Here is an 18,712-nt window from a genome sequence, read left to right as displayed (position 1 = left end):
GTCAAAACCCACTAAAGGATATGGATGTCATTACCTGTGCTGAGCAGTCCTTTTTCTACTCAGCCAGTGTTATGTCCTGTTCTTTGTTATTCTGCATTGGTGAGCAGGATGCATCTTGCTCCTTTTGAACTCTTCCTTTTTAAAAAAAAAATATATTTTATTGATTATGGTATTACAGTTGCTCTATTTCCCCCCTTTATTCCTCTCTGTCCTGCACCACCCCCTTCCACCCATATTCCCTGAACCGCCCCCCTCCCGCCCCCCCCCCCCCCCCCGCCTTAGTTCATGTCCATGGGTCATACATATAAGTTCTTTGGCTTCTTTATTTCCTATACTATTCTTAATCTCCCCCTGTCTATTTTGTACCTACCATTTATGCTTCTCATTCCCTGTACCTTTTCCCCTTTCTCCCCTCTCTTCCTCCCCACTGATTACTCTCCATGTGATCTCCATTTCTGTGATTCTGTTCCTGTTCTAGTTGTTTGCTTAGTTCATTTTTGTTTTGTTTTTTTTAGGCTTGATTGTTGATAGTTGTGAGTTTGTTGTCATTTTACTGTTCATAGTTTTGATCTTCTTTTTCTTAAATAAGTCCCTTTAACATTTCATGTAAGAGCTTGGTGATGATGAACTCCTTTAACTTGACCTTATCTGGGAAGCACTTTATCTGCCCTCCCATTCCAAATGATAGCTTTGCTGGATAGAGTAATCTTGCATGTAGGTCCTTGCCTTTCATGACTTGGAATACTTCTTTCCAGCCCCTTCTTGCCTGCAAGGTTTATTTTGAGAAATCAGCTGATAGTCTTATGGGAACTCCTTTGGAGGTAACTGCTCAGCTCCTTTTGTCTTGCTCCTCTTAAGATCCTCTCCTTATCTTTACTCTTGGGTAATGTAATTATGATGTGCCTTGGTGTGTGCTTCCTTGGGCCTATCTTCTTTGGAACTCTCTGAGCTTCCTAGATTCCTGAAAGTCTATTTCCTTTGCCAGATTGGGGAAGTTCTCCTTCATTATATTTTCAAATAAGTTTTCAATTGCTTGCTCTTCCTCTTCTCCTCTGGCACCTGTATGATTTGGATATTGGAATGTTTAATGCTGTCCTGGAGGTTCTTAAGCCTCTTCTCATGTTTTTGTATTCTTGTTTCTTCATTCTGTTCTGGTTGAATGTTTAGTTCCTTGTTCTGCTCCAGATCATTGATTTGAGTCCTGGTTTCCTTCCCTTCAGTGTTGGTTCCCTGTACATTTCTCTTCATTTTACTTTGGATAGCCTCCACTTTTTCTTCCATTTTGCAGCCATAATCAACCATTTCTGTGTGCATCCTGATTACCAGTGTTTTGAACTCTGCATCTGATAGGTTGGCTATTTCTTCATTGCTTAGTTGTATTTTTTCTGTTCTTTCACTTGGGCCATATTTTTTGTCTTGGTACGCCTTGTTATGTAGTAAGGGGTGGAGCCTTAGGTATTGGCCATGGTAGGGCAACCCACATTGCTGCATTGTGGTGCTGTATGTGGGGGAGGGATCCAAGAGGGAACAATGATTTTTGCTTGGCTCTTAGCCAGCTTTCAGTCTTTTCCCTGCTACCCACAAGCATATTGGGCCCTGGTGGGTGGGTGTGTGTATGTTCTAGGACCCTGTGGGTCTCTCCAACGAACTCTCCTGTGAGGCTGGCAGTTTCTCCCACCACCACACCCCGCACAGATTTTTTCAGTCAGAGGTTTTGAGGTTTTATTTCCCTGCACCAGAACCCCGGGTTGCGCAATCTGTCTTGCTCCCCAGTTGTTCTTCCGGTTCATCCGCATGCAATTGTGTGACTGCCTGGTCCTCCAGCCACTGTCTTGCTGGGTGTCCTCTCCACCCCAGCTGCCCATCTCCACCCCTCCTACCTGTGTAAATAATGTTTTTTACTTAACTCCTTCATTGTCAGACTTCCATACAGTTCGATTTTCTAGCAGTTCTGGTTATTTTTTGTTTTTAAATGTGTTGTCCTTCTTTTGGTTGTGCGAGGAGGCAAAGTGTATATACCTATGCCTTCATCTTGGCCAGAAGTCCTCTAAATAATAAATTTTTTAGATATCCTTATTATAGTTTTTGTTTATAAGAGTTTGCCATTAAAAATAAAATTAGGCAATATGTGAGGTGATGGATATGTCAGCTGATTTTATATATATAAAGTGTACAATGTAATGATTTAATATATATATAAATTTATTACATTTATGTATATTTATATAAAATCATGTTGTACACTTTAAATTTACACAATGTAATATGTCAATTATATTTCAGTACAGCTAGAAAAATTTAAATATTATATAAACATGTTAATAAAAAAGCCCTTTTAATTACACTCTTTAACTTCCTGCTTCCCATAAATGCAAAGTTACCTAGACTATTTTCTATGTGTAGACTTATCATTATTATTTCTTTTTCACATAAATAGGCATGTACATGCATAGTATTTTCCATGTTGCTTTTTAAAAAATTGTGTCTTGCAGGGACTGGTGTGGCTTAGTGGGTTGGGCGTCATCCCACAAACTGAAAGGTTAAGGTTTTATTCCCATTAGGGCATATTCCTGGGTCTCAGGCCAGGGCCCAGGTTGGGGGTGTGCAGGAAGTAACCGATCAGTATTTCTCTTTCGTATGGAAGTTTCTCTCCCTCTCTTTCTCTCTCCCTTCCCCTCTCTATAAAAACAATGTTTTTTAAATCTTAAAAAAAAATCTTAATCTGTCTTTCCACTTCTTTCTACATCATATGATATACTTCCATTTGTGGAAGGAAAGAAGAGGTCATTTACCTCTATACAAAGAGGATGATATGTCATAATATATTAAAGTAACTAACATTTACTATGTGCCAGGTGCTTTTCTAAACATTTTAATTCACTGACTCCTGATAATAACCTGATGTAGTAGATAGTGTTATGGTCCTCCTTTTACAGAGAAGCTAAATGAGGCAGAAACATGGCCAGAGCTAGGTAGCACCAGAGATGGGCTCCATGACCAGCTTCAATTGCAACTAATAGTTGTCTTGAGGGACCCTGTGGACAATGGTGTGAGATTATAGGGGTGTTTCAAAAGAAGTCAATCTGTAATCTTGTGTGAAATTTTTCAAGTTTTAATGTTGGCTAAAAAAAATAGCTTTATTGAGATATAACTCAAATATCCCAGATTTGTCCATTTAATAGTTTTTAGTGTATTCACAATGTTGCTCAACCATTGTCTCTATCTAGGTCCAAAATATGTTCATAACTCCCAAAGGAGACCCCATTTCCTTTAAGCAGTCACTCTTTACCCTGCCCTCTAGCCATATGCTGGAAGCCACTAATCTGCTTTCTGTCTCAATGGATTTGCCTGTTCTGGATATTTCATATAAATGGAATCATACAATATATGGCCTTTTGTGTCTGGCTTCATTTACTTGGCTTGTTTTTGAGGTTCATCCATGCTGTAGGATTCCTTTTAGTGACTGAGTAACGTGCCACTGTATAAATATACCACATTTTATTTATCTCTTCATCAGTTGATGGACGCTAGGGTTGTTTCCACTTTTTGGCTATTGAGAATAATGCTATTATGAACATTGTATACAAGTATCTCTTTGAGTCCCTGCTTTGAATTCTTTTGAGTATATACCTAGAAATGGAATTGTTGGATCATACTGTAATTCTGTATTTAACCTTTTGAGGAACCGCCAAACTGTTTTCCACAAGGGCTATACCATTTTGCATTCCTACCAGTAATGTACAAGGATTTTTGTTCCTCTACATCCTTACTAACATTTGTCATTTTTTGGTTTTGTTTTCTTAATAGTGATCATAGGGGTGTGTAGTAGTATCTCATTGTGCTTTTGATTTGTATTTCTCTACTAACAAATGATATTGAGCATCTTTTCATTTGCTTGTTGGTCATTTGTATTATTTTCTTTGGAACAGTATGTATTGAGATCTTTTACCCATTTTGAAAATTGGATTATTTGTAAAAGTTCTTTATACATTCTGAGTACAAGTTCCTTATCAGATACATAATTTGTACAAATTTTCTCCATTGTATGGGTTGTCTTTTCACTTTCTTGAAGGTATTATTTGAAGCACAAAAGTTTAGTAATTTTGATAAAGTCCAATTTATCTATTTGGCTCTGTTTCTGAAGAAATACCTGGTAAACTGGATTATAGCCTACTAACCACACACTTGTGATTGCTGCTGTGTTGCCACTGCCCCCAGAAATCATTTGGAAACTAATGCTTTGTGAACATACCCACTTACTGAAGTGGAGAAGGGCAAGAAACTCTGGAAAGTAATAAAGGTTTCTCATATGTAGCAATATTGTTTCAGTTCACCTTTTCTGTTCCTGAAGTGTACCTTCACTTAGAGCAGTGATTTCCAACTGGTGTGCTACAAGAATTTTTAAAACATGCAATACCTGACTATTCAGTAAGGGGCACTGACCTCTTTTCCCTTAGAATGTCAAATTAAAAAAATGACAACAGCCAATATAATAATAGCCATTGATGTGAATGAATCAAAGTTATACCTATTTTTTTTCGCAAGTCAGCAAAAAAAATATATTTTTGGTGTGCTGAAAAATTTTAGTAATTAGTTTATGTGTGCCATGAGGTGAAAAACATTGAAAATCGCTGACTTAAAGCAGTTTGGTGGGGAGGAGGTTGTGGAGAAGAAAATAGAGAAAGGAGTAGAAAGTAAGGGAAGAGGATTGGGGGCTGGGGCCTGGAGATTTTATGTGATCAAAAAAGAGGTTAAAATAGATTGAATGGGTTAAAATAAAAGGTCAGAAACTTTGCCTTGAGTCATAGACGGTGCCATTTGAGATCAGAATGGCCATGGGAGTGTAGTAATTATGTATTTCTGGGAAGAAAAGTTTATGGGCCATGCAGAAAGTGATTTGGGTTAAGGTCTCCCCTTTTATATGAAAAAATATGTGTTTGGTTTGGGCATTGGTAACAGGGAACTGTATTCATTCATCATCATTAATTCACATGTTAGTGAAAAACAGTTAAATCCACATGCTATTTATCTCTACCAAGAAAAGGAATGTTTTGAGAGGTGGAAGGGGGATGCAAACCTTTGTGAAATAGTATATCCTTTGGAAAGCAGTACAAACCTAGATGGACTACTGGATCAGGATGCACATAAAGAATGTGAAAAAGTAGGGGTTGGTGGTGTTTGCCAGATCTGTGACTTGACTTAGAGGTGGAATTTTGCTGAGGGAAGGGAGAGGAAAGATCAGTGTTGTTCCTTCCCTCTTGTGCCAGCACACCTGCATTGTTGGTCAAGAGTTCAGCCCTAACTCATTTTGTGGACCAGGTTGGGGACCTAACACACAGATCTTATGATTTGTGGGGAGGTGAGTTCTAAGCTCCAAATAACACCTTTATGTTAGAAATGCAGACTGTTGATTCCTGGGAGAATAAGCATATGTGTCATTGCCACCTTGATTTCAGAGCATGTAATCTTAAACCCAATTTGTGAAGTCTTATGAGTTAGGGGTGGGAATGAGTTCCCCTGTGCTTAGTGCGAGGTATCGGGAAGGATGTTCTTAACCAGGTAGAATTGGCAGGGGTACTTGATTGAGCAGTAGGGTTTCAGCCAAGGGAAGGAAAGTGTTATAAATGGAGTTACCTGTATGAACAAAGGCTGGAGAGCTGGGATCTGGAGGAGGAAACATGTTTGAAGCTATGAACTGCTAATTTTTGCTGGACTGTAGAGTGCTTGGTAGATGGGAAACTTAGATGTTGTGGGGTTGAGGCTGGAACACTCCCTGAGTGCTAGAAGAGAAGTTTTTATTAAATTCAGTGGTTAGTGGGGAGCCCTTAAAAGTGTTAGAGCAAGGACTGACATAACTAAAGCCATGCTTCATTCTGCAAGACTGATCTGATAGTGTAACATGGATAGATTAGAATTGGGGCTCACTATATGATAGGCATGGCACTAATAATAGCTAACACTTATAGGGTGCTTTAGTACTATTAACTTTATTAATAGTATCATAAAGTAGATATCTGTGTGTAACTCATATTATAGATGAGGAAACAGGCACAGAGAGGTTAAGTAGTTTCCCCAGAGTTATATAGCCATTAAGTGGTAGTATTGGGATTCAACCTGGGCAGATTGGCTCTAGAACCCATGCTTTTAACTGCTGGGCCCGTCAGGTAGTGATATTTACAGTCCAGTGAAGTCCAGTCACTTCAGCGAAAACTGTATTAGTACAAAGGTGACATCGGGAATTATTTTTAGCAGTGTGTTTAATTGTGCATTCTATTATATATGAGGCAGTATACTAGAACTCTAAACAGTCAGCATCCCTTTATAGCTAAATGTTGGTCCAACTTTTCCATTCCTTCTCTATAACTGAATCCTTTCTCTCTCTCTCTCTCTCTCTCTCAATCTCTTTTTAAAACTATTTTACCCGAAGGCCTTAAATGAAGATTTTAAATCAACCTTGTCAATGATTAATAAAATACAGGTCACTGTTAAATTTCTAGAAACATTTGGGTATTATTCAGTTTACAAAGATACAGTTTACTACCTTGTATGTGTGTATTTGTAAATTTTTCTCTTTCAAAGTTTTTATCACTAGTGAATGTTTCTTTGGGAGAATTTGTATGTAGCTACACACATATGATTAAGAAACCAAACTAAAAGTTCAAAACTTTGAACTTCTTGGTAAATGATACAGTGTGTAGAATGAATATGTGAACAGGCTAAGTCTTTAAAAAGATAATTACCCTCATCTTTAAATCTCCACTTTTGCAGCTCTTCATATTATTTCTAATTTTGCACTTGCCAGCAATTCCAGCCACCGAGCTGATGAATTCAATTTCCTTCCACTGTTCTCCCCCTACTGGAATAGTTATTCATTACAGTCTGTAAGGAAGGTACAGTATTTCACTACAGAGAGCACAGTTAAGGAGGGGCCTTGCCTGCCATACCCAATATGCAGAATAGAGCCCTGGCTCTATCTGGAGAAGAGAAAATGAAAGAGACAGATGTGGTCAGAGGAGGGAGAGAGGATAGGAGCACAGGCTCAGCCAATTTTAGGAGGAAATAAAGAAACCAAAGCCAACATTTTCTAATTCAGTGGATCTGAGTTTCTTGTTACTCAAATGAAGGCAGTCCTTTGGGGGATAATGAAGAATCTCTGTTACCAACCCTGCAATTTGCACAGATAAATACACTGTAGTTGTTTGTTTTCAAGTTTATTAAAATGTTGTATTGGGACCAGTGTTTTTTTCTAAACAGAAAGGCTGGTTGTGTGGGGTCTTGCATCTTAGAAAATTTTTGGAAAGTTTCAGCCACTTTACATTAAACTGGATTTAAAACTGGGATGATCAACTTTTTCCCCCCACTCATTGATGCATTTGAACAAGGCATTTTACAAGTGAATCTGTTGTGCACAGAATCATTCTTGTTAAGAGAGACCTTGTTACCCTTGGCACGTACTGGGAACATCCCTAAATTTGGATGGTGAAGTAAGGCCGTATTTTAAATACATCCCTGGAAGGGATGAAATGCTCAGGACCTGGCAGACTTTCACTTCTGACAGCCTAGTTCTTAAGCCACAAACAATCAAATTGGTAGTTATTACTGCTTTTTCGTAAGAGCATTTTGATGAATTAAATGTTTTTCCCTACTTACTCATCTCATGTCCTCAGCAAAATTACTATATTGTGTTTACCCTGATGTTTAGCAGAGTGCCTGGTATGTGGTAGGAAATCCAGAACCATTTGACAACTTAAGTCCTCATTATAAAACATACTGCTTATCTGCAGATCCTAAAGACCCTCGGTTACATGACATCGTTAGAAGTGCACTGACAGGAGAACAGATTGATGGATCGTATGCAAGGCACACTGCTATATTAAAATAATTACACTACATGAATATAAACTGCATTGGTTCACTTTAAAAATATTTTTTAGTGTAGAAAAGGGGTACTAGGTAAGAAGTCATCCTTTCTTTATTATGGCCCGGTAGGTAGGCAAAACGTAGTGCTCGAGTTTCTGTTGTACTCTTGTTTATAGACAGTACCCTTTGTGTGTGGAACTCTTTTAATATTTTACCAAGATCGAGTATCAGGATACTGTACTTTCTCAGCTAGTGGTTTTGACTTCTGTTGGTGACTGATTTGAACCTTTGGGAAACCCAGACCAACTATGGATATTAGAAACTGCCTGATCCAGAAGGTTTAGGACTTATGGATGAAGAGAGTGTGGTAAAATGCATTAACTGTAGCTGAAGAGATTGGTGGGGAATGGCCTGCCATTCTCTTGGTCCCGACATTTTCATTTACATGGTAATAAATTTCTCAGATAAACATTGATCTGAATTGCTTGGTTTGACATAGGACACTTATTTATAGTGTTATTTTGTGTTAAACATTATACCAAGTACTTTCCATGGATCTTTTCATGTTATTTCCAGAAGTCTGGCTCTTAACTCCCTTTTAAACTGTGGTGGACATAAGTTCAGCTTACACAGCTTACAAGTGGAAGAGCCACTCTATGAACCCAGAAATACTTCCTAGGGACTTGCTCCAGAGCTCTCCCTCATTTTCTTTATCTATAAATTCTAATTAATACAACTTCTACCTTACACAATTGTGAATATTGAGACAATGCAGTAAGGTAACCAATGGCAATGCTAGTAGGTGCTTAATAATTGATAACTACTATTAGTAGTGATTTCTCTTAGTAATTGCCATAATGCTAACAGGATACTTAGTATTTTTCATTTTAAGCCCTAGTTTTTCTTTACTAAACCAATCAAAATTGAAGGGGAAAAAAGGTAGCAAGTTGGAATAAGGACAGAAGTTGAAGTATTATACAAATTGCCATATTGACCCCCATTGGCTAGAAGTCATATTAGTGAATCTTGGAGTATATTTTGCATTTAAAAAGGAGGAAATTAAGCAGTATCTTGAGGAAGTGGGACTGTACTTCATGTTTGCCAGCCTTCCCCTTATTTTCCTTCTCACCCTGTCCTCTGAGGTTTCAAAAGGGCTGTCCTCAGGAGACAAGATCCCTCGGTATCCATATAGTTGGGTGGACTTAAGCTTTTCTTTTTAATGGCAACTCCAAATGCCATTAAAGATTGAGGTCCAGTGTTAAGAGTTAGGAACCCTTTTGTTACCAAGGGAAATTATATGTTTTACCCATGCATTTTTCTCATTGGTCATCTTACTAGGTTAAAGCTTTAGAAATGATTTTTAATAATTTCAATTGTTTCTACTTTGGTTATTTTGTTTTTACTACTTCTTGGACAAGGAAAGGAAGTATCCATAGTTTAACCTTTTGAAACTTATGTTTGCATGCAATCCAGAAAAAAATTTTACACACATTTCTAAATATGTTTAAAATAAAAAATTCATATATTTTTTCTAAAGCTTTCAAATTTTGAATCTAAAATTTTAAATCCATTCCACAAGAGCCCTATGTAGAATTTAGGTGCAATAACATTTCCTTATTAACTTTTACTCTTATTTAAACATTTTTATGTTTCTGCAAGTTGGATTATTTTTCTTTAGCAGAGAATTTGGCCACCTCTATCAATCACATCAGATGTCTTAGATAAAAAACATGAATAAACTTGGTTTCTTCCTACCTGAGGAAAGTACCCCTGTGAGCAAGCTGCCAAGACACACGTGTCACAGGAGTGCTGATATTACTGCTATGTGAAACATGATCAAAATCCTTGTTTGTCTCAGGCTTCAGATTTTCACATCTTCACATGCTCTAATTTATTAAGTAGCCTTTCACCATCTTATCACTGAAGCAAAAGCTTTGGGCTCTGTGTATATGGTTGGGAGGGGTTCAAAATGTTGTGGGTCAGTGCTTAATTTTAGGTGGAAAACCTTATCTTCTAAACACATTTTCTAGGAATGCTGTACATTGTCCTAAGCCCTGGGTTCCAGCCCTGCCTAAGCAAAGAGGGAGCGACTATATTAGCTCGAATTAAAAATGAATCAGATTTCCAAATGGCAAGATTTAAAAAAAACTTTTATTTTGGGGGTGAGTGAATCACTTCCAGGAGCAATAGAAGGGAAAATAGAGAAATTTGGGGCAGTGTCTCCAAAACATGTGTACGGATTCTTGTGTCTGTCTGTGTCTGTCTGTATGTCTCTGTCTCTCAAACACTAATTTCATAGTCTCCTCTTTGCTGGACAAGAAGTTCAAGTCCCCCAGGCCCACGCTGTGACTTCCAGTGGTGGACCTCCCACAAACACACCTGGAACGTCACTTGGGCTACATTTCCTTGACTGCCAGTGGTTTCCTGTGCGCTGTCCGCTCTGCGGCGGCTTCCCATTCATGGGTTTTTTTGTTTTTTTTTTTTGACAGCTGTGCGGGCCCCCTGTGAGCTGAGAGTTTAGTGCCCCCAGTACCAGTCCCTTAGGCCCCTGGGCGGGAGGGCCCAACATCAAGGACACTCAGTGGTGCCCTGGGGTCGACCTCCGGGCTGTGGCTCCACTCCGGGGGCCTGACGTGCAAACTTCGCAGGAGCGAGCTGAGAGGGAGGGACTGACGAAGGGGAGGAGGCGGCGGGAGGTGCCTCTGCTTAAGGGAGCCAGCCGGGTGCTGCCGCTTGGACGTACGCGCAGGACGGGCAGACGGAAGGAAGGAGCGGGGCCGCTGGGCCCGAGCCGGGGATGCGAGCGGCCTCAGGGTGGGCAGCGGAGGGCCGGGGGTATATTTCTGGCCTCCCCGCCAAGGGCAGCGGTGGTAGGGCACAGTGCGGGCGCTGCTATAGGCGCCGGCCTCCGTGCCTGGTTTCGAGGCAGAGGCCGCCGGTGTCTTGTCCCCTCCCCCGAGGGGCCACGGGAGTCGAAAGCGAAAGCTAGCCCGCCCTGCGGACTTTGAGCTCTGGGCGGGAGGGGTGGCCTGAGAGGAGGTGGGCTGGACAGCCGGAGGGCGCTGTCAGCGCACCCCACCAGGCAGCGGGCCGCGGGCCGCGCACGCCTCCCGAACTCCCGGCGCCTCCTTAAAAGCGGCCCCAGCGCGACTCTTTTCCCCCTTTTTTGTTACATTGTAGGAGCGGAAAGAATGTCGGAGCGGGCCGCGGATGACGTCAGGGGGGAGCCGCGCCGAGTGGCGGCAGCGGCAGCGGGCGGAGCAGCAGCCGCGGCCGCCCGGCAGCAGCAGCAACAGCAGCCACCGCCGCCTCAGCAGCCTCAGCGGCAGCAGCCGACCCTACGGCGCCCACGGCTGGAGGACAGCGGCCCCAGTGCCGCCTCCTCCTCGGCCGCCACCACCATGGCGACCCTCGGAGAGCGCAGGCCCTTGCCCAGTCCCGAAACGATGCTGGGACAGTCGTGGAATCTGTGGGTCGAGGCTTCCAAACTTCCTGGGAAGGATGGTGAGTGTCCACACCCTCCTCTTCCCGACGTCCCGGGGTCCCCTGTCCTCTGGCCCGTCTCCACTCCTCCCCCATCCTTTACCAGCCCCTTCGGGGGTCCGAGATACTATCGCTCGGTTGGGTAAGGCAGAGGTGCCCGCACCTACTCCGTGCGTGCGTGAGCCTACGTCACACTTCCAGCCACTGACCTGCCTCTCCCCTCCTCCTGTGTATCTCCTAGGGACGGAATTGGACGAAAGTTTCAAGGAGTTTGGGAAAAACCGCGAAGTCATGGGGCTCTGTCGCGAAGGTGAGTCCAGGCCACCAAAGGAATTTGTGTAAGCCCCAGGGAAGTTTCCTTGCTGGCTTCACCTGGACAGAGAACTCTGACCCACCTTACACATTCCTTCCTGCCACACGAGGATGCTTCCGGAGGAGGAAGAAGCGGAGGGACGGATAGAGCATTTGGAAAATCTGGTTTGGGGGATGGGGGGCCACTTCTCGTGTTGGGGAGCATCCTGGAATCCTCCAGTGGAGGCCTGGCCCCATGCAGCCTGCGTGCTCAGTGATGAGCGCTGGCTACCTGCAGTGAGTACGGGTCTGACCCCTTATGGAGAAACAACAGTGGAGGAAGGAATTCTCAGCTTCTGAAAGCATTTCCGCAAATGCTTTAAGGAGCTCTGGGAAGGAAACCTTGCCACCTGAAATTTTCTGCTGGAAGTCAAAATGAATTTTGAACTTTAGAAAAGATGACGCTTTACTTCTGCAGTCTTATTTTTATGGAATTTAAGTTACAAAGTTTCAACAGGATCATCACACCTGAGGAGCAGTTAGTCAGATTTTTGTGAGCTGCCAAGATTTGGGGGGGGGGGGGATATGGTGAAATAAGCCTATAGTGCTCTAAAGGTGAAATCAGAGTTTAATTAGTGGTCAGTTTTTAATAAAACTGTTTGGTATAAGGATACTGTAAGAAAATATTTGTAGATAAAGGAGTGCTTCCCAATGAAAGTCAGATTAGCTATCTAAATTGTCAGACTTTCCTTCAGATTTTCATTTTCCTTGAACAGTCACCTCTGCTGTCTAATTAATGCCTGTGGCAGGCCTGGACATACTGGTCAGAAAAGACTTCTGGAGGCCAGTAGACTTTAGGTTCAGTTCAAGTTATTTTTTTTCAGTGGTACTGTGGAGAAGGCCTTGAGGGAAATTTGGTATACAAATTTTTTTTATACTCCTCTATGCAATTTTATTTCTCACATGCAGCCATTTATTTTGGCATATTGTCCAGGGACCCAAAATAGGTAGAACTTTGGCAAGTCAACCATATTAAAGTCCAGATTTGGCGTTTTGTTACTGTCTTCACATTCACTGATTTGGTTTTTTGGATCGGCCACTTACTGGCCTTTTGGCACTAGGAAGAAGAGTAATTCCACTGGCAGCTCTTTGAGAGCTTCCAGTTGGAACATATTAGCAAATAAGTTGATTTTGAAAATGAAAATATTTGTTTGCAAGCAAAGGATAAAGAGGGAAAAGCACAGGACTTGATGGTGATGTTGCAATAGGAAAAGTCAGTTGTCAGTCCGGTTTTAGTGTTGAATTGGCAGTTTGCCTGGGCTTAAAAAATTAAGATCACTAGGTGGCAACTCTCATAGGAAGCAGAGTTGAAGTACAGTTTTAGAGGACTTGACCCACTCTTGTTCTTAGTTTTCTTTCTCTGGGTGTGGATACATTTCTCATAAAGGGTTTCTAAATCTCTGTGAAAACAGTGTATTAAATTATTGGTAATTTCACTATAGAGGGTGAGTCTTTCACTGGGCAACTTGGTCTGGACCGAGACCCAGTTAATTTAGTGACCTGGACCTGGTTTCTGTTGCATTTGTTATTTTCTGCTGAGACGTATTTATTAGCAGGTTTTACCATGAAGATCTAAGACCTCTTAATAACCTTCTTGATGCACAAAGTGGTAATAGATTTGGTTGTATGTGCTTCTGACCTATCAAATTATTAGTGATTGTTAAGGGTGTCTTTTTTTAAAACTGCTCTAACCATGTAGGGGATGCCAAAGTGGCCAGCTCATCTGAAACTCTGCTACCTGTTTGGAGTAGAAACTGAAGTTTTTAATTCTGTCAGTTCTCGATTCATTTGTGACTTAGTTTTCTGGGGCAGTTTTAAAAAGTCAATCATGAGAAGGTTCAGCACTAATGCAGTGGGCCTTTGTTTTTGTAACAAAGAGCTTATGTCAGGCTGCTGAAGAAATGAAAATATATTTTAAAATTATCAAAGCTTATTAGACAGTTATTCTTTGTTTTTGGTTACGATTACTTCCAAGAAAAGGTATTTTGGAATTGCATCAGAACTGAATTCCTCCTGTCAATAAGGTTAAATTGAGAAGAAATATGTAGATAACTTGATCATATGTATGAAGTACTAAAAGTCAGAATCTCTCCATCTTGGAGGATGTCTGGAGGATGAATATGGGCTAGACTTCTTGACTTCTCTAATTCATGATTGAGGACTTAAGGCTAGAAACCTGAGCGTGAAAACTTTGAATTAGTTATTTCACCTCTCAGAATCTAGCTTTCCCTCTTTGTAAAAGGAGATGATAATACTTACTTCCCAAGGTTGTTGTAGGGTTTGAAATTAAATTAGGTAATGTATTGAAAATGACTCTACATGCCTCTTTCAGTTCTTTCAACTGCTGATAATCTGAGACCTGATTTCCTAACTTGATATCTATGTAGGTCAGGGATTTTTAACCAGGGACTTGAATGGACTTCAGGAGGTCATAGTCCCCCTGAAATTGCATGCAAAATAGTATATATCCCTAGGGAAAGTGTCCAAAGCTTTTGTTAGATTCTCAAGATGCTTTACATTCTGTACCCCCTAAATTCAAAACTGTTAACCTAGGATTTCTGTCTTTTTTTTCTTTTTCCTCTTGCCACTTACCTCAGTCAATTTCCTCATGGCAAGACTGCCCAATGCTTACTGCTGTGGAAGAGGTTGGAATAATTGATTTATATGGAAGTGAGATTATTTGTGGTTTAGCTGATATATCAATCCATCTTCCTATTAGCACAATAGGCAAATGTTAGAATAAAATTTCACTTATCTTTCAGAGGTCAGCCACTTTTTAACCTGTATCCTCATGCTTTTATTGCCTTGTTTTCTTGTGTAATTTGTAGCATGAGTTGATTGCACAGTTGATTTTGGTGGAAAAAATTGGTGTAGTACATTTGACTTCTTCCAAATGACTAAACTCAGAAGATGAATTACCTTTCTTTCCAAGAGATTTGTGAATTTCTAGAGTTCACAAAATTATGATGATGAAATTGATTGGTATGAGATTAAGTTTTCCATATTAGTGCCTGAACATATAGGGAGACTTTAAAAATGAAAACATTAAATTCCTTAATTTCATGGCAGTTTAAAAAATTACATGGTGTCCTTGTGGGAGTCAACAGTGTAACTGGAAAATAACATTTTCTTTGGGATGCCATCCCTAACTTCTCCTAAGACTGTTGTACAATATCAGAGTAGCCTGTCCATTTCCTGCCTCCAGACACTTTATTTATCACCATGTGAAAACCTGATGGCCTTTCATTAGAGCGTAAGCTCCCAGAGGACAGGGGCATGGCTGATTGACATATACAAGGTAAGGCAAAAATAGGTTTACAGTTTATATGGAAAATAATACAATAACTAATAATGCAAAAATAAACTGTTTGGTGTACTCAAACCTACTGTAAACCTACTTTTTGCCCCACTCTGTATTTAGCTCCTGCACACTTTGTGGTCAGTATTTGCCCTCAAAGTGAATTAATTGGCCTATCAGGAAGATTGCACTTAGTCACTTAAATATGAGGGGTTCAAATGACCAATTTTCGATTGTGTTGTGACTCTTAAAAAAAAATAAAGCTACCTGTTCTTTGGAGAGGTGTGCTTTATGGCCCCAGGGGAGGTCAGAGGTTGTCTTTCAGCACTTCCTGTTTGTTGCTGTCACTGTCCTGGTCCTGAGTTTAGCACTCCATTTATACCACAGGTGGCAAACACAAGGTCTGAGGGCTGAATCTGGCCCTCCACCTTGTTTTATTTGGCCAGGCACCTTGAGGTCCTTGCTCCTAGGTAAGGAGTAGTTACATTTATACAGTCCTAAAATTACATTTGGCCCTTTGAAGGCAACCTTGAGGCTGATATGGCCCCCAGTGAAAATGAGTTTGACACCCCCTGATTTATACTTTCCAGAAAGCGTTCAGACAGGACATGATATCACCTCTGTTACCTCTGATATTTAGGCCAGGGCATAAGATAGCAACCCAGGATGATGTCCATACTTAATGACAGGTGATTTTTTGTCACAATAACAGGAGCGCAACTGACCCTAGGGCAAGATGGAAAAGAGGCTGATTGGCACCTACAGACAGCTAGGTTAAAAAAAAAGAAAAAAAAAACCAGATTAGGGAGGTAGGTAGTAGCTTCAATCAACATAGACTGAGTCAACATAACAATACCACCTTTTTCTTTCCTAGGTAAAAAAGAAAAATAGGTTTATAATGAAAACATAGGTGTTTTGTGAAGTACTATTAAAGTAACTACATTATAGGCATAAAACCCTCTCCCTGAGGTTAAGAGCATTTTTATTTTTCTCTAAGATTTCTCTACGTTTTCCCCCAATTTGGGGTGGCATGTGGGAACAGTTTGAAATATACAAAAATAGAGAAAAATATTTTAATGAGCCAGCTTCCTTGTATCCGTCATACAGCTTAAACAACTGACTCACTGCCCAGTCTTGTTTCACCTCTACCCAGCTCCCCACACTAAATTAGTTTGAGGCATGTCCCAGACATCATATCATTTCTCTTGGTTTTCTTTTTTTATGCTTTCATGGACTTCAGCTTGTCTCCTACAAAATGAAGCCTTAAAGTGCTCTGTACTTTCTTTTGAAACAAGCCAGACTTCTGTTTCTGATGTCTACTGTGAGTGTGTAAGGGTTTGGCAGGTGACAGTACTTACAGTCGGCCTACATCTCAAGTGGAGTTTGAATCTTAGCCAGAGATAGGAATCTGCGAGATCCCAGTTCACTGCATCAGAATCACATTAATACACGTTTGAGTACTCAGGTGATTCAGTTGCAGATTGCCCACATTGATGCTTTCCTCTTTGAGCTTTAGGGCTGCAGAGACAGGGGTCAGCATCCTTGATGACAGTTCCTGTAGGTAACTCCTTAGAGACCTAGAGAGATACCCCTACAGCAGGAAGTCTTTCTCCTGATTGTGGAACCTTAGCTTTTTGATGCAAACCTACAGCCTGTGGGCCAAATCCTGCCCGCAAACTAAGTAAGAGTGGTTTTTACATTGTTGAATGTTTTAAGTAAAAAATCAAAAGAGAATGATTATTTTATGATGTGAAAAATAAGAAATTCAGATGTCAGTGTCCATAGGAAAGTTTTATTGAAACATAGCCACATCCATTTATTTGCTATTGTCTTGGCTGCTATCTCCATAGAATGGATAGCAAAGATGAATAGGTGGAACAGAGACTGTAGAACCCACCAAGTCCAAAATGGACTGTCTGACTCTGTAGAAAAAGTTTGCTATATTTGTTCTAATGAGTTCCTTGGTTACTGAAGGGAAATTCATTCTACAGAATGTGATTCTAGTGCTTCTTGAACTTTCTATTTTGAGAGAGTGAATCTTCAAAATAGTAAAATCTACTATTCTTAAACCAAGAGTTTACTCAATATTGAAGAAATATGTTTAGCTAGAAAGAAAAATAGAGAAACAGTTTTGTGTAAGATGGTACCTATCCGTGTTTGCTTTTGTCATTCACTACCACTTTTCTAGGGCATAAACCTATTTCAGGGCAATTGAAACAAGATCATCAACAGAGCTGTTACTGTCCCAACTTCTAAGAACCTTGGGCTGTGAGGGTGTTTCTTGGCTTCTATTAAGCCCCTGGAGGGTATGTAAATATTCTAGTGAAAGAATCTAAACTTTTATGGGCTATTCAAAAGGTTACCTGACACAAATTCTTCAGATTTTCTCCCCTTTAGCTGGATAAGAGAAGCGGAAGCCTTGTTGGAGGTTTGGGAATTGTAAGGAGGATTCACCAGGAAACAAATCTGCACTTTGCTTGATGAAGCAGGCGTACAGTGTCCTTAGATCCCACATCATAGGAGTTTTTACTTACTGAAAAGTGCAACACCTGGCACAATCAATGCTGGATTCCTCAACCCTCGAGGGGTCACAGTTAATGGAAACCATGTGTGTTACCTGTAGTAGGGTGGGGTTCCCAACTGTACTCCATTTAGTTTTGATTGATTCTTGTAAACTCTGATCTCAGGAGGGAAGTGAAAGGAATTTGTGCATCATTATTGAGCATTACCTACATCTTATGTTGTGTCATTTCTTACAAAGACATCCTGCTTCCTCGTGTCCACATCTTATAGTGATCCTACGTGTGTATGGACAGCTCAGATTTGGTGAAAACTTTTATTCTGTTCCAGCACAGATTGGACCTAATATAATCTTCACAGCAGTCCTTTGATCTAAATGTCACCAGTCTTCTCATATTACAGAGGAGGAGACTGAGGCTCAGAGAAGTGAGGTACCTCACTAAGATCCAAAGCATGTAAGAGGCCCTGTAATCCAGATCTGCCTAAATCCACAGTCCTAATGCTTGATTCTCTCTGTCTTGCCCAGACCCATTCCAGAATGTATACTCACTTCTCATGAACTTAAGAGCAGGTTGCTGTGACCTTTGTTTTCCTTATCCCTGGCTAGAAATACTGACCCTTTACCAAAAAAAAAGTTTTTAAGCAAAAATATCAGAGCTTTTCCCTTGCTGTGTCCTTACAACAGTCTATGCGTTGTATTTAGCAGTTCTTTTAGGAAGTCTTGTCTTTGAGAGGGAGGGGAAGCGTGCAGTTTGCATTAGAAGTAATTGGCTTTAAATAAAAGGTTAAATGAAGGCTAAGGTTGCAGCAGACAGCAAACAATCACCCGGGATTTGTGCCATTAAAAAAATCCTTTAAAAAAGGAGGAGTGAAATTTCACTATTCAAATAATATTTCAATATAAGATTGCTTTTAATCACATTGATATTCAAAGTTTATGGAAGTATTTCTAGTAAATGTGCCCCTTGATTACTAAAGTATTTTTTGATTGAACTTCTAAGGAGAAAAGGAAGCCTGTTAGTAGACTTAACAGTTGGAGTTACTGTACTTTTGAGAGAAAGGCAGAGGATTACATTTATATTCGTCTTGTACAGCAGGGATTATTATAAATGAGCAAGAGAAAGAGAAGAATGGATTTTGCATTTCAGGCACTCATAACATAAAACTTGATTAAAGTTTTGGTCTTCTAAATGGTCTTGT

The 18,712-nt window shown here is 40.5% G+C and overlaps 1 protein-coding gene across 4 annotated transcripts in view; it reads left to right on the top strand.

Moving 5' to 3' along the window:
- ATXN7 (ataxin 7) overlaps nt 1–18,712 on the top strand; it is a 144,188-nt gene that overhangs the window by 35,972 nt on the left and 89,504 nt on the right. For 2 of the 4 annotated variants that reach the window (XM_071222266.1, XM_053930302.1), the window contains exons 1-3: nt 10,557–10,674; nt 11,041–11,364; nt 11,585–11,653. In XM_071222266.1, coding sequence (XP_071078367.1) covers nt 11,052–11,364; nt 11,585–11,653 — 382 coding nt within the window. In that variant the 5' untranslated portion in view covers nt 10,557–10,674; nt 11,041–11,051. Of the gene's footprint in view, nt 1–10,556; nt 10,675–11,040; nt 11,365–11,584; nt 11,654–18,712 lie in introns of those variants that run through there. The other 2 variants (XM_053930301.1, XM_053930303.2) reach the window with 1 other exon arrangement.

This window comes from Desmodus rotundus, chromosome 8, assembly GCF_022682495.2.
Source record: "Desmodus rotundus isolate HL8 chromosome 8, HLdesRot8A.1, whole genome shotgun sequence".
NCBI lineage: Eukaryota > Metazoa > Chordata > Mammalia > Chiroptera > Phyllostomidae > Desmodus > Desmodus rotundus.
The sequence above is the reverse complement of the archived record's forward strand: the minus strand, read 5'-3'. Positions and strand labels throughout refer to the sequence as shown.